Here is a 26971-nt window from a genome sequence, read left to right as displayed (position 1 = left end):
ACATACTTGTTTACAAAATATACAAAGACTGAAAAACTCAACAATCAGCAAATAATGCAATTGAAAATTACAAAACACATAAACAGGTATTTCATTGAAGAGGATAACAAATGGCAAATAAGCATATGAAAAAATACCCAGCATTATTTGTTGTTAGAGAATTTCATATTAAAACCATAATGAGATACCTAAGAGATTGCCTACAGTAATATGTATATAACATAATACATATATACAATATATAGTTATATATATAATACATATATGCAATGTATTATATTATTTTAATAGCAAAATTAAAAGTGTTATATATTATTTTTAATAGCAAAATAAAAAGTGTTAACAAGTTAACAAACAATAAAATAAATCTGTTTCTGTGTACCATATGATGAAACAGAGACTGAACAATTACAACAAAAGCATTCCAACAATCTTCTCTCTGAGCCTGACAGCAGGTCTGTTCAACAATTTTCCTAAATATTAGATCATCAAACCTATCATTACCCAATTTTTCACTTCATGTCAGGTGTCTTTTTTTTTTACAATATCAATAATTAATTTAAAAATAAATAATCTAGATATTGTAATTAAAAGGTATAAATATTCAACATGTGTAAAAAGCAAACAACAACTATGTTCTATACATATGTCACACTTTCAATATCAATACACCAATAGGTTAAAAGCAAAAGAAGGGGAAAATAAGCATGAGAAATCTGAAGTAGAGCTATTGATATAAAATAAATTTCAAAAAAACATTTTCAGAGATAAAGGGGAGTATTTCATAACCATAATAGGGTAACTTCTTAAAGTATAATAATCCTGAATGTGTATGTACCTAATAACAAAATGTCAAATATATGAAGTGAAAATTAATAAAACTAGCAAGACAAATCCACAATCATATTTGAAGATTTATGCCCCCTCACTTTGCTGGAAGGAGTAATGATATAAAAGGCTTAAGAACATTATCAGCCACCTTGACCTATTTGTTATTTATAGAGAGCTATACACAAAAATGACAAGTAGAAAATTAATGAGGATAGACTACATTCTGTCATAAAATAAGCTTTGAGAAATTTAAAAAATTTGAAATCATGCAGACTATGTTTCCTGCATGTTTTATTACATTTTAAATCAATCACCTTAAGATATATAAAACCCCACTCCAACATCTCAACTACTTCAAAACTAAATGGCACACTTATAAATATCTCACAGATCAAAGAAGAAAGTACAAGAAAAGAAAATAAGAAGTGCTTTGAACTAAGTGATAATAAAAGCTCAAAATATCTGAATCTCTGGGATGAAATAGTACCCAGATGCACACTTATAAAGTATCTGTATTAGAAAGAAGCTAGATTAATTATCAAATTCTTTTCAAATTAGGTGGTATAAAGGAAAAAATAAGAGTAGGAGCAGAAATATGTAAAATAGAAAAGAAATAATACAGTTAAAAGTTGATAAAAATCGAACAAGTCTAATGAAGAAAAAAAGCAAGAAATAATATTCATGGAAAGGGAGCTATCAAAACAACCCTACAGATACTAAAAAATGTATTTAGGTAATATTACAATTGTATAATTATAATTATATAACTTAAATATACAACTTAATTACATAACTTGCTTGATTTTAGAGGATAGAAACCCCTGCTTGTTTACGCAATCCATGTGAGTGATATGTTTTTTTCCCATCCTTTCGCCTTTAGTCTGTGGATGTCTCTGCCTATAAGGTGAGTCTCTTGGATACAGCATATTGTTGGGTCTTGTTTTTTAATCCAATCTGCCAGTCTATGTTTTTTGATTAATGAGTTTAGGCCATTAATGTTCAAGGTTATTATTGGGATATGAAATGTGTTCCCATTTTGGTGTATATCCAGTTTTGTTTTTTTTTAAAGTTGTCAATTGACCGTTATTTTACTTATTTATATGTGGTGCTGAAAATCGAACCCAGTGCATTGCACATGCGAGGCAAATGCTCTACCACTGAGCTACAGTCGCAGCCCTGATTTCTAGTTTTTAATTTCAATTTCTTCATTGATTGACTATTCCTTTAGTGTAGTTCCTCCCTTCACTGATTTTCACTTTTTTTTTTTTTCATTTCACCTTCATCAGATATTTTGTTGAGAATAGTCTGAAGTTTAGGCTTTTTGGTTGTGAATTCTTTTATTTTTGTTTATCATTTGAACTAAATGATAATAAAAGCTCAAAGGTTTTTATTTCATCTTCAAATCTGAAGCTTGATTTCACTGGATATAGGATTCTTGGTTGGCATCTGTTTTCTTTCAGAGCTTGGTATATGTTATTCCAGGACCTCCTAGCTTTGAGGGTCTGAGTTGAGAAATCAGCTGAGACACAAATTGGTTTCCCCCTATATGTAACTGATGCTTTTCTCTCATAGTCTTTAAATTTTTATCCTTATTCTGTATGCTAGGAATTTTCATTATGATGTGACTTAATGTGGGTCTGTTGTAATTGTGCACATTTGGGGTCCTGTAAGCCTCTTGTATTTGATTTTCCATTTCATTCTCTAGCTTTGGGAAATTTTCTGATATTAGTTCATTGAAAAGATCATATATTCTTTTGGTTTGTATCTCCACACCTTCATTCATCCTAATAAATCTTAAATTTTTTCTTTTCATGTTATCCCATAATTTTTGGAAGTTCTGTTCATGGTTTTTTAATATCTTCTCTCTGTGGTCAACACTCTTTTCAAGATTATGTATTTTGTCTTTATTGCCTGAGGTTCTGTCTTTCAAGTGGCCTAGTCTGTTGGTGATGCTTTCTTTTGGTTTATTGTTTCCTTCATTTCAAGGATTTCTGTTCTTTTTTTTTTAAATTTTTTTTTTTTTTAGAATCTCTCTCTTTCTTTATTATAATGATCTTTTGCTACCTGTCTTTGCTCTTACATTATCCTTTGCTTCACAGATCAGTTTAACTATGTACATTCTAAACTCCTTCTCTGATACTTCCTCCACTGTGACATCAATAAATTTTGTTATTGGAGTATCTTGGTTTGACTGGGGTGATTTGTTCCCTTGCTTTTTCATGTTGTTCGTGTGTCCCCATCTAACAGTATGGATCTGAGGCAGTAGAGTTCCTATCCTGTGGACTTATAGCATCCCTGAAACTTTCCTCTACCTCACTGTTTAGGGAGAGACAAATACTAACAACAACCAATGCAAACAATTTACAGCATTAAACCAAAGAATTCCTACCATGACATCTACAATGTTAATTATTACACTAAACAGAAACGATATGATCAGTTATGCCTATAATAAAAACAGTAAGTTTGCAAAAGTGTTTACATTTTCAAGTGGTGGGCAGGGAGAGAACAGAAGTGATATAGGATGTGATGTTTATGAGGGAGAAGGAGAAAAGACAGAAGTAAAAGATTAAAGACTGCAAGAGAGAACAATAGCTATTGCCTGTTAGCAGAAAAGAGAGAATCAAGGAAAACAGGAAAAAAAAATACATAAAGCAAAAATTTAAATAAAAATAAAAATAATATAAAACAAAACTAAAATATAATAATCAAATATCCTAGTTCACAAAAAACTAATCCATGTAAAATAATTGGCTAGAGATGAGAAGAAAAAAAAAAAAAAAGAAAGGAAACTGTATAAATGTCCATTAAGGTCACAATTAAACAGTGAAAAAGAATTTTTAAAAAAATCTTGATGAAAAGTTAAAGAATTCTTTCCATTGGAGTTCAAAATATTCTCAGCTTCTCTTCTCAGTAGTTGGGGTCGTCTGTTCCATCCTCTGGATTGCTGGAGTGAGAGAGGTAATCTTGTAGGTGGAATTCCTGGAGGCAGGGTTTAGGCTTCAATAGACTCCAAGCTCTTCACTGAATGCCAAATGGTCTGGAGATTTTAAATCAGCACACCTCCAGAGCCCCGTACTTGCTGGTCCACACTGGAAGACTTTACCCCAGGGCTTCCCTGGGCTCCACTCATGTGGTCAAGGAGCCAATTCTCAGTCTCTTCTATCATCTGCAGACCCCATGTTTCCTGGTCTCAGGTTCAGTTTCCAAACAATTTCTCCTACCCCAATATCGGCAATTCTTGAATCAATAGCCAAGATCAGAATAAGGATTTGACGACTTTCAGGAAAAGCAATTTTTACTTTCTTTTTCCGTGGGTCCTGTCCCCTGGAAGGAGGCCTATATGGCATTCTGTCACAAGACAGAGGTACCAGCCAGGATCCTTGGGGACTAGGGTGCCATCCCCCAGTCCTGTGTTCTGTGAACAGGATGTTCTTCTGTGGTCTATAAGATAGCTCCTCTGTGGCTTGTGAGCCTGTCACCTGCTGGGTTCACAGAATTGCTTGTTACTTTCTGTTACTGACTGATAATCTGCCAAATAGGCTAGTAGCTACTTATGCAAAGCTTGACCTTTAAGATGTATGGCTAGATTAACTGCAAACATATAAAAGACAGTGTTATACACAGTAAAGACAGAAGCAGCTTCCCTGTGACAAGTGCTCCATTTCTCCTGAATAAAGCTTTCCTTCTCAGATCTCAGTGCTCAGAGACTGAGTCCTTTTTTCTATCGTGTTGCTGGAGTTGATGCTAGCTCTTAGTGCAACCTGGTGCTGCCTCTTGGTTGCAGCCACGTGCAACATTTTTCTCATGCTAATCTGGAAGCAAGTTATCTCTCCTCAAGTTCCACAAATACATAAGTTCCACTTTTGCAATCATGACCTACGTAAGTCCTGTAAATAGGAGTGATTTTGCAATACTTACATTTAACCTCTGACTGTATTTATTGGAAAGTTTATCTATGACACATTATGAGATGTTCTACTATTTTAAAAAAACCCTATAATTAATGCTTCACACATTTGTTTAAGAAGTGAGAACCCATCCACATTTGTGTTTGAAATTGTGGTTCAGTTGCTTATATTTTTATTTTGCTTGAGTAACTGTTCCAGTTAATTGACTTGGATCATGTTGTTGAGAAATCAGTCAAAAAGAATGTGTATAAGTTTTTGAAAAATTAGAGTTAGTCCTTTCTAACTAACTCCATTCCAGAGAAAGATGCCTTAAAATTCTTCTTCAAGGTATATTATTTGGTCTTATTTACTCACTCGAAGTGCATACTACATTCCACTCCCTGAGCCAGGTACTGGAGATAAATAAATAAATAAAATTTATATATTTTTTATATTTATATATTTATAAATTATATAGATATGTATCAGTATTTTTATAATCTCAGATATTATGCCAAATAAAAAAAGTCAGTCAAAGAAGGACAGGCAGGGGGTAGTGGCTCACACCTGTAATCCCAGTGGCTCTGAAGGCTGAGGCAGGAGGATCACAAGTTCAAAGCCAACCTCAGCAAAAGTGAGGCACTAAGCAACTCAGTGAGACACTGTCTCTAAATAAAATACAAAACAGGGCTGGGGATATGGCTTAGTTGTCAAGTACCCCTGAGTTCAATCCCCAGTACTCCCCCCAAAAGGACAAATATTGTATGATTCTACTTATGTGAGGCACCTAGGAGAGTCAATTCATAGAATGGTGGTTGACAGGGGCGGAGAATGAGGAAAAAATTTTGGAAATGGACTTCAGTGACAGTGGAACAACATTGTGAATGTACTTAATGCCACTTATATTACACTTAAGAATGGTTAAAGCCATTTGTATATTTTACAACACTAACTTCTTTTTTTCAGGCTGGAGTGTAGCTCAGTGGTAGAGTATATGCCTGGCATGCCCAAGGCTCTGAATTTGATCCCCAGCAATGAAGAGAGAGAGAGAGAGGCAGATGAGAGAGAGAGAGAGAGAGAGAGAGAGAGAGAGAGAGAGAGAGAGAGAGATTTTTTTTTTTCCTTCATAGAATTAACATTTATCCAATTCACATTTCAATTTGGCTCCTGAAGAACAATTACAACTGTTCATGACCTTTGGGTTGTGCATTCTGTTTAACTTAAAACTAGAATGTTAGCTAACTTTTCATCACTGTGATGAAATATCTGAGAAAAACAACCTAAAGGTGGAAAGCTTTATTTTGTGTCACAGTGTCAGAGGTTTCAGTCTATGGCTGGCTGTCTCCATTACTCTGGGCCTGAGGTAAGGCTGAACATCATGACAAGAATATAGTGCTGCTCAGCTCATGGCAACCAGGGAGCAGAGAGGGGTGGTGTTGGGAGAAGGGATCAGAGACAAGATAAATCCTACCAGGGCACAGCCCCAGTGACTACTTCCTCCATCTAGGTCCCACCTTCTACAATTTCCACTCAATAATGCCATCAAATTATGAATCCATTAGTGGAATAATCCACTGATGAGGTTAGAATCCTCATGATCCAACCTTTTCCTAAAGACCCTACCTCTGGTTGCATTGGGTATCAAGCCTTCAACACACGCCTCTGGAGGACAGTCTAGATCCAAACCATAACAATTTGGTTTAAGAAGTCTATTTGATGGGGGTGGGTAGGGAAGAATGAACGAACTTTGGATTGTACAGAAGAGAGTGAGGGGAAGGGTGGGGTGAGTGGGGAGGGAGAGGACGGTAGAATGAGACAGACATTATTACACTATATACATGTATGAAAATAATTTAAAAGATATTTTTATCACTGTCAAAAAAAGTTATTGAAAATAAATAAATAAAAGTTAAAAAAAAAACAGTAAAAGAAAAAAAAGCCTATTTGAAAACCATCCTTAGAGTAGTAAGAACTTTAGTAAAAATGTAAACAGATCCTCTCAAGTCCCAGTACTTCACGGGGGCTTCCCTTAGCCTGCCTTTCCTGTACCAACCAGAAGCACTAGTGTGGGTTCGGATTATTAGGCTATGACCCCATTGGTGTAAAAATGTGCTAGGGATTTAGGAAATTGGAACATAAAATTACCATTCTGCCTTGGGCTAACAAAACACTGGCTTTCTATTTGAATATGTGCTCCTGCCAACACACTGAGCTCTTTATAACAAGATCTGAACTCAAATTTGGTCTCCCTGAGCCCTGGCCCCTGGCCCTCACCCAGCCTGCCTTTCACTGCTGCTATCTAAGCAGAATTGATTCCTAATTTGGTCTTCCCACATCCCAATCATCACCAGTTCCACAGTTCTTCCTCCCCTTGAATTCTGAGTCAAGCTCTGGCCGTCATGATCAGGCCGAATTACATGGCTTTAAAAGATCTTATCTGCCAGGCATGGTGGCACACATCTGTAATTCCAGTGATTTGGGAGGCTAAGGTACCAGGAGCACAAGTTCAAGGTCAGCCTCAGCAACTTAGTGAGACCCTATCTCAAAATAAAAACTTAAATTGAAAAAAAAAAAACAAAAAACAAAACATTGGGGATGTAGCTCAGTAGTAGAGCACCCCTGGGTTCAATCTCCAGTACCAAAATAATTTACCCTCCAAGGGTGAATACAGCTTGCCATGTGAGGGCTGACCCAAGCTGTACATTAGTCAAGTAAGCACCCTGATTTATGCAGAAGAGGGAAAATTGATATTTTTCAAGTACTTACTATATGAGCAAAGGAATATGCCAGCTAATTCTTGATCTCCTAACAAGTTTGTGAAAATAAACATTATGATTATTTTAAAATTATTTTTAATACAGAAACTACTTCCCTGTAGCTGTGCACACCCTTCAGGAAACATTACAGATGCTCTTCAACTTATGAAGAAATACTGGGCATGGTGGCACATACCTGTTATCCCAATGACTCGAGAGGCTGAGGCAGGCCAGTCTCAGTAACTTAGCAAGGCCCTAAGCAACTTAGTAAGACCCTATCTCAAAATAACTTCTCTTCAGTCATTCAAGTCTAATGTACCAGTCAATTCCTTCTATATGTCATGCTCTTTCTGGCCTACTCTTGTGTCTATGACTCTGCACATTTCCTACATTCAGAGTTCAGAAAAATCACCTATGCTGACTTCCTTTCGGTTATGAAAGGTTTCCCTGCCCACCTTGGCTACATTTCTAGCTCAGCTAAATCCCATTTCCCCAAGTTTATCATCTATGGAAATTAGAATTTGTACTGAATCATTTTACTTTAGATTGTTTGACATTACACACTGATAACCCTAGGAAACTTCCAGGGTTAACATATGCAACTTTCAAGAAAATTAATCCTCTGCTCACTTTTTTTTTTGAACACTAAAATATGTATTCTGGTAGCTCAAAATAGTCTTCAAATAGTCAGTGTAGTTTTCCCACAATGGCAGTAGGTATGGGACAAGCCATTACCATTTAACCCATGCCAGGCACTGTAAGGCACTTTACATATTATTCCCTTCAAATCTCACCACAGCCCTCTGAGGTGAGAATTATCCTGAACTTAGATGATGAAATAGATGAAGTACTTGTTTATGGTTGCAGAGGTGGCACTTGTAATACCTTGTTCCATTTCTAGCATCACTTTACTCCAATGTCAGTTCAGGAAAATTTCTGAAGAAGATGCCAAGAAGAAGTTGGACATGAAAGTCATTTATTTGGGGTAATTTCTGTGAATGTTAAATGAGACGGAAGAAAGAATGAGCCGAGAGAACCTTCATACTGGAGTGTAGGCATGGTATCTATAAAAGGAGAGAGGATTGGTAGGAAGAGCCTTAGACCATGGTACTGCTCTGAGAAAGTCGGTCAGGTGGATGGGATGTGTGCGGCAGGTCCAAGATGGCAATGGTTAGCTCCCGCACCAGGACTTCCAGCCAGAAAAGTTTTGAGTATAGTCATGAGCACCCTGATTCAGCATATGTACTGAAGGTCACAAACATCTGCCTGTGAGCATGTGCTTACTTAGGTAAGCTGTTGGCACTCCACCTTCTTTGTTTGGCATACATATAAAAAAGTCCTGTGGAAAGACTTTGGGGAGCGTTCACAGCCTCCAAATAAAACATGTCTACTATCCCAACTGCACCTTGCATCTTATTTCACCTGTTGGGATCCCAAATTTGTTTCCCAGGATCTGAATCCCTGTAGGGTAGGGCGTCCTTGAGCAAAAACTGCTATTAAGGAGTGCCATGTTGGTAAAGGATGGCCTGGCTCTAGAACCCATGCCATACTCAACTGTGGGCTAGAGGCAGTTCTGGGGAATATGGCTTCGGCACAAACACCATGGTGAAACCAATGAGGCAGCAGGTAGAGAGGGTCACCACCTATAGCTGACTCTTCTGGAAGAGAGTTGAGCAGCACACCTCCATGGCCATAAGTGGAAGTTATAGACAGAGCAGATTTAAGGAAAGTATGCTTTAATAATCAAACCACTAGGATACGGCAGCCACTCCAGTGTCATCTAAACAGCCACTTAGAGGCATGGGCCACTGACTTTGAAAATTCTGAATTTCATGGGCCAGAAAAACCAAAAGACCAACTAAAATTGCCAAGTTTTAATTCTTATTGTTCCAAATTAGTACACCAAGCTTTCAAATATCATATCCTATCACCATAATTTAACATAAGATACCCACTACACAGCATCCAAAAGATTATTTTGGTGACAGATACTCAGCTTTCTTTGTCTAAACATGCTAGATAAGTCCATAGGAAAGAGTGTGCAGGTGCCTGGAGAGGGCTTTCGAGGTGTGTTGGGGCAGGTCAAAAAATAGCTGTAGTTAGGCTCCCTTGCTGAGACTTCCAGGGGCTATGTTTTGTTTTTAGTGTGTAGCCAGGGTTGGTAACTGGCTATGTTTTGGTTAGTCAAGGCCAGAAGCACTCTGATTTAGCTTATAGGCTCGAGGTCATTAAACATTAACTTGTGAGCATTCATTCCTGCCCCCTTTATGTAACCTGTTGGCAGTGTGCCTTCTTTGTTTGACTTGCATATAAAAAGTGCCTATGGAAATGGGCTAGGGGAAGGGCTAAAAAGGAACTGGCTCCGGGCTGAAGCTGAAGTTGGGGGCTGGCCAGTGACTGTGGCCACCACTGAATAAAGCATGTCTACTGTCCTGAGTCTTGCATCTTCTTCCACCTTCCAAACCCCGAATCTCTTGCCTGGGTCAGAGCCTCTGCAGGACAAAGTGTTTCCCCAGAAACCTCCAAAGGGACATAATTGTCTTAGCAAATTCACCTGGGCTTTTCTTTTTGTAAGAAGGAAGGAAGGAAGGAAGGAAGAAGAGAGAGAGAGGAATAAAGGAATAAATAAGTGAGGCCATCATTCAGGGGTTGACATACATTCAGCTAAACTTGTGAGGTTTTTGCCTTAAATATAGCAAAACAAAATATCAATTTATAGTGAAAACTCCAACACGGAGATCACCAAAAAGCCACACACTCCTACTGGCAGATTCTCTTCCTGTAGATACATCTTTTCATCACTCTCAAGACTGGAATGTGGGGACCAGAACACCTAAGAAGTCATCAGTGCATCTGAGAGGCAGAGGTGTTGTCTTTTCTCTGGAGAGGGCTTGCATGAGCCTTGGGAGGCCACTCCCCTTTTCCCACATCTGTGGCTTCTACAGTTGATTCTTTCAGGTGGCTTTGCACACCTGTGCTCAGCTGTGTCCCTTGTTGTATGAAATCAAGAACCACCCGGGGCTCTTAATAAAATATGGACTTTCTTGCCCATCCCCAGAAGACTGTATGTAGGTTTTGATGAGATCTGCAAATATGGGTGGCTTCTACCAGCAGCCCAGTTGATTCTTATCCAAGTGTATTTAGGAACTGAGGCTCTTCAGATTTTTCTAACTTGGTGTTTGCTAAACTAGCCCGATCACAAAATGATCTAGAGCATATGCTACACATACAGATTCTCAGACCCCAGCCCAAGTAAATCAGAGTCACCCGGCAAGGGCTGTGGGAATCTGTACGGTTAATATATGCTCCAGGTGCATCTTGTAAGAGGGAAGTTTGGTAAACACTGTAATTGAGACTCATCTGGGACCTTTAGAGAGTCTGATTCACTACATCGGTGGAAGGATTCAGGGATCTGTATTTTTAATAAGGCCTGAGGAGATTCAGATGCTTGAAGTTTGTGGACCCCCTCTGAGAAACACTGCAGTGAACTTTGATGTTATTACAATTTACATCATTGTTCTTAATGCCAAACCCTGACGGCACTTGCTCAGGTTTGCACATCTTCTTGCCTTTGCAAATGCTGTTCACAGGCCCCACCTCTGTCTTTTAAAACTTTTCTACTTAATTTTTAAACTTTTTATTAAGAACCTCAACAGGCATGGTGGCACACAACTGCAATCACAGGCTAAGGTTGAAGCAGAAGGATTGCAAGTCCAAGACCAGCTTAGGTAATTTAGTGAGCTCCTATCGTAAAATAAAAGATAAAATTCAGAAGGATCAGGAATGTAGCTCAGTGGTGCAGTGCCCCTGAGTTTTATTGTCAGTACTGAAAAAAAAAAAAAACAAAAACAAAACAAAACCCTCAAACATACAGAAAAGGAGAATGAATATTTCAATATATACCTCATACTCAGCATCTGATTCAATATTTGCTACATTTGTTTTATTTAGGTACTAATGTGTTTTTTGCTGAATTATTTCAAAGTAAGTTGCAAACATCTTAATCCAAATGTGAGCATGAACATTCTTTAAAAAAGAAAAAGGAATAGGTATTCTTCATAACCACAGTACTATCATCACATTCAGCAAAACTAAGAAAATATCTATATATCTATATATCACCTATATTCTACAATTAACATTTTGCTATATGTTTTATCTGTCCCTCTATCTGTCCATCAATCTGTTATATTTTGAAGCATTTTTAAACATAACTCACTTTTAAAAATAAATTAATCAAATTCATAACACGGAGGTTTGATGATTTATTAATCCATTCTTTAGATAGGTATTTTAATGTTTTGCTATTTCAAACAATGTTGAAATTAACATTTTTGTATTAATACTTGCACTTTACCTTATAGTAAAGGTACTTTTACTTCAATAGGGTATAGAATCCTACAAATTGGATTGCCAGATAATCTAGAAAAGCATATTCCATGGGTACAGTGAGATCACTTTCCACTAGCACACTGGCACTAGGAAAATCTGGGAAGGTCTGCCTCTCTTCTCCTGGTTTAATCTTATTACTGCTCAAATAAATATGACTTTAAATACATAAATATGGAGTTCTCCGGATGCTTTACAAATATGAACGATAATATTTGGACATCCTGGCACCTCACTGAATGATATCAATGTTTAAATTTTGCCTGTTTCTGTTGAGAACATTCATCCAATGAACGACAATTCAAAAAGCAAGAGATCCTCAGTATCCTTAATTTCCCAGTCCTCCCTCTAAACCCATTTCACATTTTACCTTTTGGTGTGTGTATCTGTGTACACGTGCTAACATGTGCATGTCTGTTTATACATTGGACTTCCCACTAGAGGTAGAAGAGAACAGGTCTTTTCTTCTATCTTTGTACATTCTAATTGCCTAGCACAGTGACTTATACTTGATAAATACTTCTTGTTGAATGAATTGGTGAACAAAATGTTGAAGAGAAGTCCAGAAGAGCAGATAGTGGCCAAATCCTGGAATCTTTGTATGCCAACCCAGAGAAGCTGAATCGTATCCATGTCTACTGAGAAACCATAGATGGCTGAGCTGGCCAATGGAAAGATAAGAACTGAGGCAGGGAGACTGAGCACTGAGACTAGGACAAGACCCAGGCAGGAAGCAAAACTGAGTTACATACAATTTTTAGAAGTTGAAGACGTAAATTTTACAGCTAGGTTTTTTTCAAATGTTGTTTTAGCCAGCATCTTCACTGCTGAGACTAAAAGACCCAACCAGAACAATTATAGAGGAGGAAAAGTTTATTTGAGGACTCACAGTGTCAGAGGTTTTGGACCACAGATGGCTGGGCTCCATTCCCCAGGGCTAGAGGTGAGGCAGAACATCATGGCAGAAAAGTGTAGCAGAAGGAAGCAGTTCGCATGATGACTGGAAAGCAGAGACTCCCCTTGCAGATACAAAATATATACCCCAGAGGCACAAAATATATACCCCAGTGCCCACCTCCTCCAGCCACATCCCACCAGCCTTCAGTTACCAGTTAATCCCATCAGGAGATTAATTCACTGATTGGGCTAAGGCTCTCATAACCCAATAATTTCTCCTCTAAGCCTTCTTACATTGTCTCACACATGGGGTTTTGAGGGACTCATCATACTCAAACCATAACAAATGTGGTTTTTGGTGTCTTTTTTTTTTTTTTTTTTTTTTGCAGTGCTGGGGACTAAACTCAGGGCCTTTCCCATTCTAGGCAAAGGCTCTACCACTGAGCTACACTCCCAGTCTGGTATAGTTTCTTTATCACAATTTATAAATTTCATTTGAGTATATAGTGCTGAGTTCATGCAGTATTTTAATTTTTAACTTATAGTAGAAAAAACAGAAAAATAGAGAAACAAGACAAAAATTCTCAGTAATCCTAACATTCAGGGAGAATCACTATAGTTACTACTTTGGTATAATCTTCTCATATCATATATATATATATGATTTCCTATGATATAAATGAAATTTTACTCATATTTCCTTTATATATTAAATAATTATGCATAAATATACATATATGTGTTATATAAGATTTGATGTTAGATGAAAGATACCATCTGTCTTCAACATTTCATCTTGAGGACCTGGCAGAGAATAAGTGCTCATTATATATTTATTGAATGATTGAATTCAATGTAATTTACCTTTATGCAGAAATTTTTAAAATACTTTTGCTAATTCAAAAACTAAAATAATTAAAGATAACAGCTCCAATGCCTCTTATCCAATGTTTTTCTTCAGTTTGTTTTATCTTATTACTGCTAGAAGAAATACGAGTTTTAAATAATAGACATGGATTTATTATGATGTCTATTACAGATAATACCTAGACACCCTCTTCACCAGTGATTTGTAAATATGGTACTGATTTTTTTGTGAATTAATAATCTTTGAGACGTCTAAACATTTATTTGACCAAAAGTGTTATTTACTAAGAAAATACCAATTTCTTCCCTTCACATATTTCAGAGAAAAGCAAAATAATATTGATTGATTTGATAACCTGATCTATCTTTTATTCCTTGAGTATCATTTGGTTAGTAAACATTGTGTATTGAGTGCCTCTACTGGGTTTACTCAGAGTACTCAGCATAATCACTGCCTCATCCAATGCCTGGAACAAAGTAGGTACTCAATAAATTCTTCAAAAAAGGAAAATTGTGAACATAGATATAGTAACCTCCTTTATCCTTTAGTGAAATGTTTTCATTACTTTTACAAGTCATGTGAATAGTTAGTACTTGTTAGTCACTATTAACTGTCAATAACTGGGCACTGGTTCCCATAGGAAAAATCCACATTTAATACAAAACTTTATATTTAATTGATTGTATTACTTTCATTCCTTCAGTCATGACTTAACTCTGGGGAATAGCAAATGACAGTATCACCGGGTTTTTTCTCCACTCTCCTCATCAGCGAAAAGGCTCAGCCATAGGAATTGTGGAACCACAAAAACAAGGGGACTAGTTAACTCATGTTATACTCATTTTTGTATTTCTCAATCAAAATCGACCGGGCAGTAAGAATTCAACAACTAGCTCAATCAAGGTCTCCTACGTCAAAGGCTGCTGTAGGACTACACTCGTCCAGCAGATGGCACTATTTTCTAACACCAGCATAAGTAGAATTCTTGAATATTTGCGTCGAGGGTGATTTTGTTTTGTTTTGTTGTTTTGTTTCTCAGCTTTACTATTCGTTTGGTAAGCAGCAGGTGACAAGAAATGTTACCTCTTTTTTGCTTTCTTTTAAAAAAATTCATTCTTGGGGACTACCAAAAGCCCCACATGGGGAACATCTATTTTGGCTACAGTTTTATAGTAAGGTGTATACCCAGTTAGCCCATACTCTAATTTTCCCTGTTAGAACTGAGGAAGGGTCCTGAGAGAAAAATCTTCTTGTTGTCCTGAGAGAAATTATTACGAAAGACTAGCTGAGAGTCATGTGTGACAAGTTATTATGAAGGAGTAACTGACCGTCATGTGGGAGAAAATGATCTATTAAGCCTTTCTGCCTCTATGGTAATAAAACAAAAATAAAAGATGGTTCCAGAAATCTTGCTTTCTAAATAGGGCAACATATTCCTTAAATTATGCAGATAACTTTCCTGGTTGATTAAAAATGAACTTAAAAAAATCACACACTCTATTGTAATGGAAACACCTAAATTTTTGCAGCTCTACTAGACCTTTCAATTCCCTAACAGATGGTATATGCTGCTACAAGTCTGACGTGACATAAACGCTGCAGAAATCAAATCTGAGAGAAGTAAGAAGTGATTGAAATAACAGGGACATGTGCGGGAGTTGGAAGACAAAAGTGTTAATTGATGGAATAATATCTCAGTTTATCTTTAAAATACTATATTAGTGAGAATAGAGAAAGTTGGATCTGAAGCATGCTTGTCCCTGATGTCTCAGAAGTAGTCCTTTATAACCACGCCTCAAGTCGCAGGGGGAAATGTTCGAGGACTCTGGGTTTCCTCTGAAAATACAGAGAAAGTCTGGGCTTGGAAATCAAGTCCTCCTGGTGAATTTTTAACTCCTATTAAAAGGTACAGCGATTTTTAAGACTTTAAGGTAATTTAAAGCAACGCTTTACTTTTGAGACAAGTCAGAGGCACTTTGCAGCCTAGTTTGTGCGTCTGGGCCGCAGAGTCCAAAACGTCTATAATCTCACGTGCCTGAAATCCCTGCCTGGCCTCCGCCTGCCCTGCGCCAGCTCCAGGTCCAGGTAAAGGCTGCCGGCTCAGCGACTCCGACGTGCTGACAGGTGGCCCCGCCCCGCCTCCTTGTCGCCCAGGGCGGCGCTTGTCCCGGCTCCAGGCCCGAAGCCGCAGCCCGCGCGCCAGGCATAGCTCGCGAGCGGGCCACTGAAGTCGGCCGCCTCCCCAGGGAGAGCGAGAACCGGGAGTGGCGCCGGGGGCCAGGAGGCAAAGGGCATCTAGCACTCGACCTGGGCGGAAGGGTGGCGGGGCAAGGCACTTCTCGTACTCCACGGACCAGGGTCGCAGCGAGTCCGGTGCCCAGGCACGTCCAGCCCTGCGCACTACCCTTCACCCTCTTCTCCTTTCGCGTCCGTGACCCTCGGAACACGTCTTGACCTCTAGAGGCAGTGACTCCGAGTGTCCGCTGTCCGCGGGTCACGCAGCTCATCCACGGGCCCCAACAGGATCCAGGGGTCACCGGAGTTGGTGAACCACATTCCCAAGGACGAGCAGCGGGTGGCAGCACCGCCCCCGCTCAAACGTCGTCCGGGTTCCCTTCTGTCCCGACTTGGGTGGCTCAAGAGCCCGGGCTCTTCCTCTACACTCAGTGAGGAATTCACCCGGACCCCTCCTCTTCCCCAAACTTCTCTGCTCTGCTCAACGGTTCCCCCAACCCGACCCCTCAGCGCCTTCCAGCTCCACCCATTCGCTCCCCTCCTCCTTTTCTGGTTCCCACTTAGGAATCTGCCCCCCTTCCCAGCCGCCTGCCGGGTCCGGGGATCCTCCCCCCTCCTCCCCCCGCGTGCAGCCGCCGCCGCCCGGGTTCCTCTCCCCCCTCTTGGGCGCTCCCTGCCAAGCCCATGATGTAATGGTGTATGTTAATCAGTAGCATGTGGGGAGCTCCGGCTCTGGCGGCTCAGTCCTCCGCGAGCCGACACTGGAGGCAGCAGCAGCGGCGGCGGCAGTAGCGCCTCGGATCCGCAGCGCAGCTCTCTCCCAGCTCCGCCCGCCCCGACGGCATGGCCAGCGGACCGCGCTCCGGGAGCCCCCAACCCCGCTGAGAGTCGCCCCGGCCCCGGACCCGCGAGTAGGGCCCCGAGCCGCAGGGATGAGCCGCACCAAGGTAAGCGTCCCTTTCCTTCGCCCCCCCCGGCGGGGGACCCAGTGGTCACTGGGGTCCCTTGCTGGGGGCTTCCCCCTACACTCAAGAAGTTCTGGAAACCGGGAAGCAGAAGGCTGGGAGCGAGCTGCCCCGCGATTGTTGAGCCGTTGGGCTCTCCTCCCCGCTGGTGGCGGCAACCACAGCCGAGATAGTACTGGGGGAGTCCCCGAAGCCGAACTTTCTTCTTCGCGGTCGTTGGGGGGCGTGTGCGGATGGCGGTGATCTGCATTCCCCGCCGTGCCGCCCTGCTGCGGGTAGAAGCATTGCTGCGGGCTCTGGCTGATTCCCTGCGCCGCGTGCTCCGGCTGGTCCCGCAACCCAGCGGCCTCGGCCTGGGACGCGCAGACTAGGCGCTGGGCCCTACCGACCCGCCCGTGGGCGGCGGCGGCGGGGGCAGGATGCCTAAAGCTTACACGCGCGTACACACACAGGCGCGCACACGCACGCACACGGCTGATCGCTCCAGGCAAAGCAGGCCCTGGGAGACCTCCCGGGTGGGCTTGAGTGGCGCGGCGCGGCGCTGGGGAGCCAGGGCTCTGTGCTACGCCGCCGCCCGTTGGGCGCGGAGCTTTGGGTGGGGAGAGTTTATTTTTGTCTCGAGCTGCTGCCGCGGCTGCTCACGGCCTAAATCCAGAGGGGCGCCTGGCGGTGGAGATGCTGGCTGTTGCTGTAGATGGAGCTGCAGCCGCTCGGCTGCTTCTTGGGGAGGAGGAGGAGGAGGAGGACGAGGAGGTGGAGAAGGAGGAGGAGGAGGAGGAAGGGGTAGGAGGAGGAGAAGGAGGAGGGAGAGGTGGAGGAGGAGGAAGGAACTCGGGCTGTCGTTGCCTCCGCCTCTGCTTTGCGTTAGCCCCCACCCCCACCCCCGCGCCCCTTCGGAGCCGCATTGCAAGTTTTCTGCACGGGGAAGATCTGTTGCTGGTGCTGGCGTTCGCACAGCTCCTGAGGCCACCCCGGGTGGGGCGTTGGGGGAGCACTAGCCGTTCGCAGCCGCAGCAACAGGAAGCCGCGGGGTCTCCTCCTGCACCTGGGAAGGAGGCTTCTGGCCATTCCCCGCACGGGAATAGCCCATCTCCTGCACCAGGGTGCGGAGGGGCGGCTGGTATTTGCCGGACTCAACCTCCGCGGGACGCCCCCACCCACAGCCACCCTCTGATGCACTCGTCCCCCTGGGCGCGCTCCTTCACTGGCGGAGGTCTCACTGCAGCTCTTTCTCTCCTTCCAGTGGTGATCGCCGCTCGGGAATGCGGGTGTGAAGGGTCCGAGCTGCCACCCAGCGGGGAGAAGACCCCGGGACGACGGAAATCACCATCCCCAAGCTACGAGAAGGGGGGAAAAGAGCATTCTTCATTCAGTTGTGTGCCTTGTGAGGGATTTTTTTTTTTAATCGTTATTTTTTTTAAAAAAAGAAACATTTCCGTGCTACTGTCTGTCATCGTCTCCAGGGAAATCAGCCAGAACCACCGGAACGTAACTGAAACCAGACAAGAGAGGCAGGAGCCGAGGCAGTACCTGCAGCGTCCGGGCACCAGAGCCACCTTGGAACCGGAACGCGTCTCCGGTGGCCGCGGGGCTGCGGCTCCGCCAAACTTTGGGGCGGGCGGGGCGGGTAGGGGCGCTGAGGGGCTTTGTAGACCGAGGGCCGCCCCCTAACCATGATGTTTCGCGACCAGGTCGGGGTGCTGGCGGGCTGGTTTAAGGGTTGGAACGAGTGCGAGCAGACTGTTGCGCTGCTGTCGCTGCTCAAGCGCGTGAGCCAGACCCAGGCCCGCTTCCTCCAGCTCTGCCTGGAGCACTCGCTGGCCGACTGCGCCGAGCTGCACGTCTTGGAAGGCGAGGCCAACAGCCCCGGTAAGTGCGCGGTCACCGCGGTACTGCCCCCAACCCAGTCACACCGCCTGGGGCCGGAGCCCCGTCCCTTGACCGCCTCCCGTGGGGACCCGGACGGCACCCGCCCATTGGCATCTACCGCCCCCCCCCCCCACACACACACCCGGTCCTCGCCGCCTACTTAGCTCCGCTGGCAGCTTTGGGGTTTTGCCCACTGTGAACTCCTTAGTCCATTCCGTGTGGTAGCTACGGTAGCATGAATGATTGATTTTTCTCTCATGCAGTTTCCTGGGAAATAAGTAAGTCAGGTCACGTAGAGTCTGGATTTTCTGGGCTTCCCCCACCCCCTTCTTCTTTTGGGCAACGTGGCTCTGGATTTAAGCAACACATGAAGAAGCCCGGGACTGCCCTTCAGCAGCCAAGCTTGGATCAGGCTGTATGAAGAACACCTGAAAATGCAATTTTATTTTATTTTTTTCCCCCACGAATATTACGGTTTTAGAGATTGGTCTTCAGAATAATATGTAGATGATGATACAGACTATTAAGATGACATTTGCAGTTCGGATATGATGTGGCTACACTTACTGGTCATGACGTTATCCATGTTGATAGGGATCTTGTTGGAAGAGCAGGCCATGAATTTGGTTCCTCAATGCTTTTTGCTAGGAAACTTTCCCGAATAGAATTGTTTCCCATTACCCTACTAGTATTTACAGACACCTCAACTAGTACAGAAAGTGAATATACTCCAAAGGTCCAGCAGTTTGCCATTTGCTAGCATGAGTGATGACAGACTGAAATTATGTACTGGTAGTAAGGGGAGACTGGGGGTGGGGGAATGGTCTGATGGTTGTGATTTTGGATGGGGGAAATTCTTTGGTTCATGCTGCTGCAGGAGGGTGAACAGAGCCCCCAGTGTTTATGCAGAGAAAAGAATGCAGGGTCCTCTTCCAGCTGTTCCATGTTAAAGCTGCTGGCCTGAAAGAATAGGAAGAGGTCTGGGCTATTGGATGATATTTGTCTAGGCATGGAGGCTTGGGAGGCACTAGAGTTAGTGAGCCTTCAGAGTAGCAAGAGGAGAGCCAGCCTCTTCCTCATTCCTCCTCCCTGGTATGGTGCTCATGATGCTGAAGAGGCTAGAATGGGATGTTTCCATATATAGAATCATAGGGTGGAAATGACTGCTGGAAATTCTCACTGGCCTTTTCCTGACTGCACCCAAAGGATCCTGCACTGCCAAGTGTGGAGGGTCATTCTGAGGGAGATTCCATTCATCCCAAGCCTGACAGCCCATACAGTTACTCCAGGGTGGCAGTGACAGGGCCCCCTTTGGTTGAGTTCCATGGTTATAAATAGTGGAAGGGCCAGCCTCTTTCCTTAGGGTGTAGAAATATAACTAGGGTAACTGATGATCCTCTCTCTTTGCTTCTGTCTTTAATGTCAGTGGGTAGCACAGTTCACCTGCTTGGTTTGCTTCCTCCAGTTTGACAAACAAGATTATATAAACTTTTTCATTTTGTAGAATGCAGAGAATTTAAATAAGTCATTTATGCTGAATGCTTAACTTTGACTTGTAGGGACTGTTTAATGATAATTCATTTTCATGTTACTTAAATGTCAGAGCAATATATATATTTTTGAGTAATGGAGAAGATTTTTCCCAATACAGCAGCTATCAGTTTAGTGAGTAATTAGATGTATGATATTCAAAATGACTGACTTAATTTAAAAATATATAATTCAACAAGAATTCAACCTCTGTGAGTTTTTTGAAATCATTTGGTAATTTTTCCCTCAAACGTTTTTCTTTAACCATACCTGTTTACAATGCCTACCTATTTGTGCTGCTAAATGATTTAGATGTACAAAATATAGAAACATTATGTAAGGTAGGGACCATCTCTCAGTTTCTGGATTAATCATTCAACCTAAACATTTTGCCTGCATGGAAACCTTTGTACTTGTTTTGTTGTGTGACCAGAACAGAAATTCACTCGGGAGGTCATATGATGTGATGGTTTAGTTTACTTTTGGAGGGCAAGCATCATAAAGAGCATCAAGATTTGTCCCAGCATACCTGTTGTGCCTCTCTACATTTCTGGAACTTAGCCAAGAACTAGGAAGGAGGCAAAAACATCCACTTAGCAACTAGAGTAGATGGCATGAAAATTCAAAGTATACTTCAGGTCCTCTTTCAGAACATTCTTACTCTTATTCTAGACACAATCCTAACATTTTTTTTGATTTGAAAAATAATCCATAGTATATTGGGAGTAGTACATTTAGAATAGGGTGAGGGTCTGCTGAAACCAGCGGTGAAAGTGACCCTCTGATAACCTGATGAGTAGGAAGGAGATAGAAAAACTATAACTTCAGACACAAGAATCGGAGCACAAGCCCCGAAGGCTTTGAACTATAAGGTGGGAAGCCTCAATTGACCCTGTAGGCGACTGTTTTTTGATGACATAAGGTAATAATTGCTATTTACTGATAATAACAGCAGACTACCAAAAGGGTACATTTTAAAAAATACACTTTTTAAGAAGGCAGGGAAGTGTTCAATATACTTGGGAAATATTTATACCCAAGATAATTAACCTCCAAAGCTGTTCTTACCAATTCAGAAAACTCTGCTGTGCAGAATGACTCATTCATTGAGTGGCTAAGATTTCTCATACCAAAGTCATCCAGTATCATTTATTTTGTAATCTTCAATTGAAGCATAGCATTTCTTATAGTGTTTAGAGATTTTAAAACTTGGTAAATGGGAACCAAATTCATATCTGGGGTTTGATTCAGTTTAAAAAAAAAGAAAAGAAAAAACATAATTAGTAACTGTGTGAATTTGGTTGTTTTCTGCAGGACTCTTTATTTAAATTGAGAGATAGCCTGCACATTACACATGGTTTATTTGAGATCTGTGGGATGTGTTTTAATATTCACTTTTTATTTTCTTAAATTTACTGAGAATCTACTGATTCACTGATTCATCTTTTGCCTCAGGTTCATGGTTATCAGAGATCCAAAGAAAATAGTTGCCTCAATCCTTACTGTAGTTTGGATCTTTAATGACCTTCAAAGGTCCATGTGTTAAAGGCTTAGTCCCAGCTTGGCACTATGGAAAGGTATGGAAACTTTAAGAGTAGGAGATCTTGGGGTCATTGGGAGCATACCCTTGAAAGGGACAATGAAATCCTGCCCCTTCCTCTTCTTCTCTGACTCCCTGGCCATAAGTTGAGTAGTTTCGCTCTGCCGTTTTGTGCCACCACAGGCCCAAAGCAATCAGGCCAACCTGTCATGGACTGAAATCTCTTAAATTGTGAGCCACAATAAACTTACCTGTTTAGAAGTTTATTAATGGAAAACCGACAAACACAGTCCATATGGATTTGTGTGTGTGTGTGTGTGTGTGTGTGTGTGTGTGTGTGTATGCTTGTGAATGCATGTGTTTATCTCTTTCACTCCAGATCTGGTCATTGGGTATTGGTCATGGTCATCTTTCTAAGTTGAGGCTTGTTTCCAGTACCTTACAACTTTAGATAAGGGCCCTTTTTTTAGGTCACAAATTGAGTACAATGAAAGTAGAAGAGGTTTTCTTGATGATATGGATAAGATCTTATTTATAGTTCCTTCATTCCTTTATTCATTCAACAAACATTTTCTGACTGCCTACTATTTTCCTGGTTCAGTGTTATACAATAAGACTATAGAGGTATCTTACTGTATTCCAGGAGCTGGTACATGAGAGATTACTCTCAGTATTGAGTAAATAACTAATATAGTATCCTAGGTGCTGAGGCATAAATATGGGGTTAAATTAAAAATATGGATGATAGAGTGCTGGGGCATTGTGAACTTAGCAGCTAATTGCTGGAGGCAGGGGTCCAGATGTGTTTGAGTAGAGTCTTAAAGGGTGAAGAGAAGATGGTTTCGTATATAATGAGGATGGTGGACAGCAGGATGGTAGAGACATTTTCCAAGCAGAAAAAAATAGAATTTATAAAAAAAACCCAAAAAAACAAAAAACAAAAAACATTGCTTTGTGAGAGGGACTGGTTGTGTGCAGGAAATCGTAAGTTCAGAGTGGCTGAAAGAATGCAGAGTGCTGAGTTCTAAAGGGCAGAAATGAGAAGCAGAAGCAATGTGTGTATGTGTGTGCAGGACTTTTGCCAGCCAAGGAATTTAGAGTTAATCCTGCAGAGATGATCAAGAACTGAAGAAGACGTTAAGACCGGGGCCTGCTTCGAATGAAGAGGAAAAGTTAAAAGATGAAAAGGGTGTGTGTGTGTGGTGTGTGGGTCGGGGGGGTTATGCAGTGATTGAAGTGGGGGGTGGATTATGAGGGGTGTGTGTGGTAGGGACAGTGTGTTGTGTGGATGTGTGTTAGGTATGGTGCGTCTGTGTGAGCAGTGTGGTTCATGGGTGTGGGAGTACGTGCTAAGTGTTGTGTTTGTGTATTTGTATACTTTTGGGGAAGAGCTTCCCTGGTACATGCATGGTCCTCTGAGAGGCAAAACGTGGAGGAAGAGGCAGTTCAGTTCAGTTTCTGCTTTGGCACCTGGTGGCATCATCTTGGAACATCAGCGTATTGGGGCATCGGGTGGAAGGATTGAGATGGAAAGAGAAGTATTGTTCAAGTACCTGTTTCTACCCACAGGAGGGCATAATTTGTGGAAGATTTTTGGAATATGGATTTTGAAATCTATCAGACGAGGCTGATTAATTTCTGAGCCTCAGTTTTCTCATCTATAAAAATAATGATTTGTTATGGTCTGGAAGTTCCTTGTTAATGACCCAGCTAGGATCTATTTTATCCTTCATGTTTAAGTTCACCACTCATTAATGTGGAATTGATATAAATAGTATTTTCCTAAATGATCAGAAATCTTTTCCTTTGAAGGGTTATGAAGAAGAGACTGATGAAGACTTGGATCCCTAAAATGCTACTGCTGTGTTCCACCTACGAGTTACCTTCATCGTTCCTTTCTATATCATGTCGGATCCTTAAAAAAAAAAAAAAAAAAATGCAGGCAGCCTGACCCAGTTTTCTCAAATAACTTGTCAACACTTTTTTCTTCAGTTGGTGAATGTGAAAAGAAAAAATCATTTGGTTGCATGAAGTATATAGGGACCTTCCCTATGAAACCCTTTCACTAAGGGTGCTGTAATTTTCTTTGCGTTGGTCTGGGATGACTGAGCAAGCTAACTGATTGTAAACTATAGCGGGTCATATACATTTAGACTCTTGTGAATTATTTGGATTTGGTTGTTTAGCTTAGTTGCTCAAGGGCTTCAGCAACTGAGTATGTGTTATAAACAGGCTCATCAAAGCAAGGAAGAGGAAGACAAACTTCACAGCAGTCAAATTGGCTTGTTTATGTTTATGTAAACAAGTGGGGGTGAATGGAGGGTTGGGGGGGCTGAGAAGAAACTTGAAAACCACCCCATCTGTCTGCTGAGGGGTAATTCAGAAGAGACTTGACAACAGAAGAGGGATACATTGTTTCACCTTGAGGAAAAATTGGGGGGTTGTCTCCACTGATCAGTGAAGTCCTGTAAACCAGTTGCTAGGGAAAGTGTGGGGAGCATGGAAATAGGTTTTCATGAAATCACTGCTTTGAGTTTTAGCCTGTTCCTTCCTTTTCATCCCTCCTAATCATTCCTTCTAAGGCCTGACTGAGCTCATCCAATTCACATAGATTAAGATGCAGAATCAGACATCTCCTCTGAGCTATTTTTTGCTTCCATGGAAGCTGCCTGAGGCAGGATTCTCCCCAAGAAAGCAGAACTTTCAGAGTAGGAACTGAGCATTCTCTTGGTTAGCTAGTCAAGGCTCTTGGGCCTTGCTCTGAAACCTGCACTCTGAGAACCAGCTTAGGGTTCCTAAGAACCAACCTGTTTTTATGTAGGAGCCTGTGACTCCTTGAAACTCAGAAGTTGATTCCTGAGTTTTGTTCTTCCTCCAAATATCAACATTTTACTACAGTTTTCTGATCTTAGTTTAGAGGGGGGCGGAGAAATCAAATGTCCTGTGATTTCTTCTATGATAGATATTACCATTATGATGGTACCTGGTGATCAGTATCCTGCAAAAAATTGTGGACTAAGTTCTTGAACACATATACATGCACCAGATACCCCAACAGAGAGCCAGGTGCTCTGCCAAAGGGTGAAGTCAGTGTAATAATTCATCTCAAGGAGCTTACACTCAAGTAGTGGAGGTTAAACAAACACAGATGTAATGCTTAGACCATCAACAGTTGCTAAACGGTGCACTTCTGATGAGAGAACCAAACTCGAGTGAGAGGGAGAGGACCGAGTGATTTGGTTTATGTAAGAAGCTGAAGTGAGCTGGGTGCAGTGGCACATGCCTGTAATGCCAGAGGCTCAGGAGACTGAGGCAGGAGGATTGTGAGTTCAAAGCCAGCCTCAGCAAAAGTGAGGCGCTGAACAACTCAGTGAGACCCTGTCTCTAAATAACATACAAAATAGTGCTGGGGATGTGGCTCAGTGGTCGAGTACCCCTGAGTTCAATCCCCAGTACTCCCCCCCAAAATTCTTGCCTTTTAATACCAGTAACGCCAGCTTCATTAGGGAAATCATGCATAGAGGGGACACCATATATATGCCATGTCAGGGGCAGGCTTCCTGGGCCTTCAAAGGGTAATTGTGAATAGAAAGAGGGAAGCATGAAGCATATTGTCCACTAGATATGATCTCTTGATAAATGGAGGAAAGAACATCCCTGGGTTAATCTAAACACGTGATTTCTAACTTTTAAAGGTAGGAAAACAAAACATCTGGGCACTTAATATTTTCACCCCTCTTAAGCATCCATAAACTTCTGAGATTTAGTTGTAGTTCCTCCCAGTAGAATACTTTTGCAGGATACTTTGATTAGACTAGTGTTAAGCAGTAACATCTAAAACACTTAAAGGAAAACATAAACGTGTCAGACCAGTTCTTCTCAAAATTTAATGTGCATACAAATCACTTGGGGATCTTGTTCCTGAAAACTCTGATTAAGGAAGTCTGTGATGGGGCCTGACCTGCAGTTGTAATAAGCTCCCAGGTGATGTTGATGCTGCCGGTCTGTGGATCTCACTTTGAGTGGAAAGATCCTAGATTGTTAGAGGTGACTTGGTGAGTGGCTTTTCAGTTTTATGGGTGTGGATCAGAAGGCTTCCATTTGTAAATGAAAACTTACATGAAGCTTGTAGGAAGCAGATGTCTGCCGTCCCCTCCTATCAACCCTAACTGTCCAGGGAGGGCAGTTTGAAAATCTGTGACTGGCCATGGTAATTTCCCCAGTCTCTGAGATGAAATACTGATTGACAAAGCCAGGGCCAGCAGGTCTGGGATTAGAATTGGACTCTCCTCTTTCCATGCTCTTTCCACCATCCCAACCGCTATTTAATGTCACTAACCTGTAAGAACCCTCATTTAGGTTCAGGTTTGAAGCTGCCCAGATGGCTCAGTGTTAGGATGAAGTTTCCTTCTTTTTTGCCCACTTGAACTTTCTGCTATGAGAAAGGTCGTTTTCAGAGTTTCTCTTCCAGTTAAAGGTAGCTTCACATGCAAAGTGCTGTGGTGGCAACATGTGTTTGAAAGGTGGGAGAAGGAGAGGGACAGGACAGCGTGCTTCTGGTGACACTCTTTGGTCAGTCTTAACTGGTAATGTTCACCAGACTCTCTCTGGCACAGATTATCTTATTCAAAGAGCATTTCTGTGATGCAAATGTGTTTTTCTGTGATGGAACCATTGGCTTAAAAATCTCAAGTGTTATCCATGTAAGCTCTGAGCTAGGCATGCTTTTTTTGTCTTTGTAGTGTGATCACTCATTACACCATTGAACATTCTCTGTACTACTTTCAGTGATAATTCACTGCCTGGTTCTTGGAACTGTCTTTCCTAGCTCCAACTGAGTCACTGTTTGGGAGAGGCAGAGCTGGACTCTTTGTTTCATTTCCCTCAGCTTTTTGGACATGCCCCTGCTGGAATTTCCAGGTATTCTAATGATCAGTGTCCCATGGAAAATGAGCTCCTGGAAAGATATACATTTTTTAAACTTTAATTTTTTGCTGATGCTGAGGACTGTAAGCTTAAGCTAGAAAGAGCAAGAATGTCAGTTCCAGGGGCTGGGGAGATAGCTCAGCTGGTAGAGTGCTTGCCTCACAAGCACAAGGCCCTGAGTTCAATCCCCAGTATCACAAAAAAAAAAAAAAAAAAAAAAAAAAAAGTCAGCTCCAGAGGCCGGATGGGAAAGATCTCTTCCCACTTCCCCAGCA

The 26971-nt window shown here is 41.8% G+C and overlaps 1 protein-coding gene across 3 annotated transcripts in view; it reads left to right on the top strand.

The window, feature by feature from the left end:
• The first annotated feature begins 16564 nt into the window (after window positions 1-16564).
• The window catches only part of SAMD4A (sterile alpha motif domain containing 4A), a 208364-nt gene continuing 197957 nt past the window's right edge, over window positions 16565-26971 (top strand). Inside the window, exons 1-2 of one of the 3 annotated variants that reach the window (XM_079121134.1) lie at window positions 16565-16813; window positions 18075-18700. In XM_079121134.1, the coding sequence (XP_078977260.1) occupies window positions 18505-18700 (196 nt within the window). In that variant the 5' untranslated portion in view covers window positions 16565-16813; window positions 18075-18504. Of the gene's footprint in view, window positions 16814-17240; window positions 17347-18074; window positions 18701-26971 lie in introns of those variants that run through there. The other 2 variants (XM_079121136.1, XM_079121135.1) reach the window with 2 other exon arrangements.

Source organism: Sciurus vulgaris (assembly GCF_902686455.1).
Source record: "Sciurus vulgaris genome assembly, chromosome: 2".
Taxonomy (NCBI): Eukaryota; Metazoa; Chordata; class Mammalia; order Rodentia; family Sciuridae; genus Sciurus; species Sciurus vulgaris.
The sequence above is the reverse complement of the archived record's forward strand: the minus strand, read 5'-3'. Positions and strand labels throughout refer to the sequence as shown.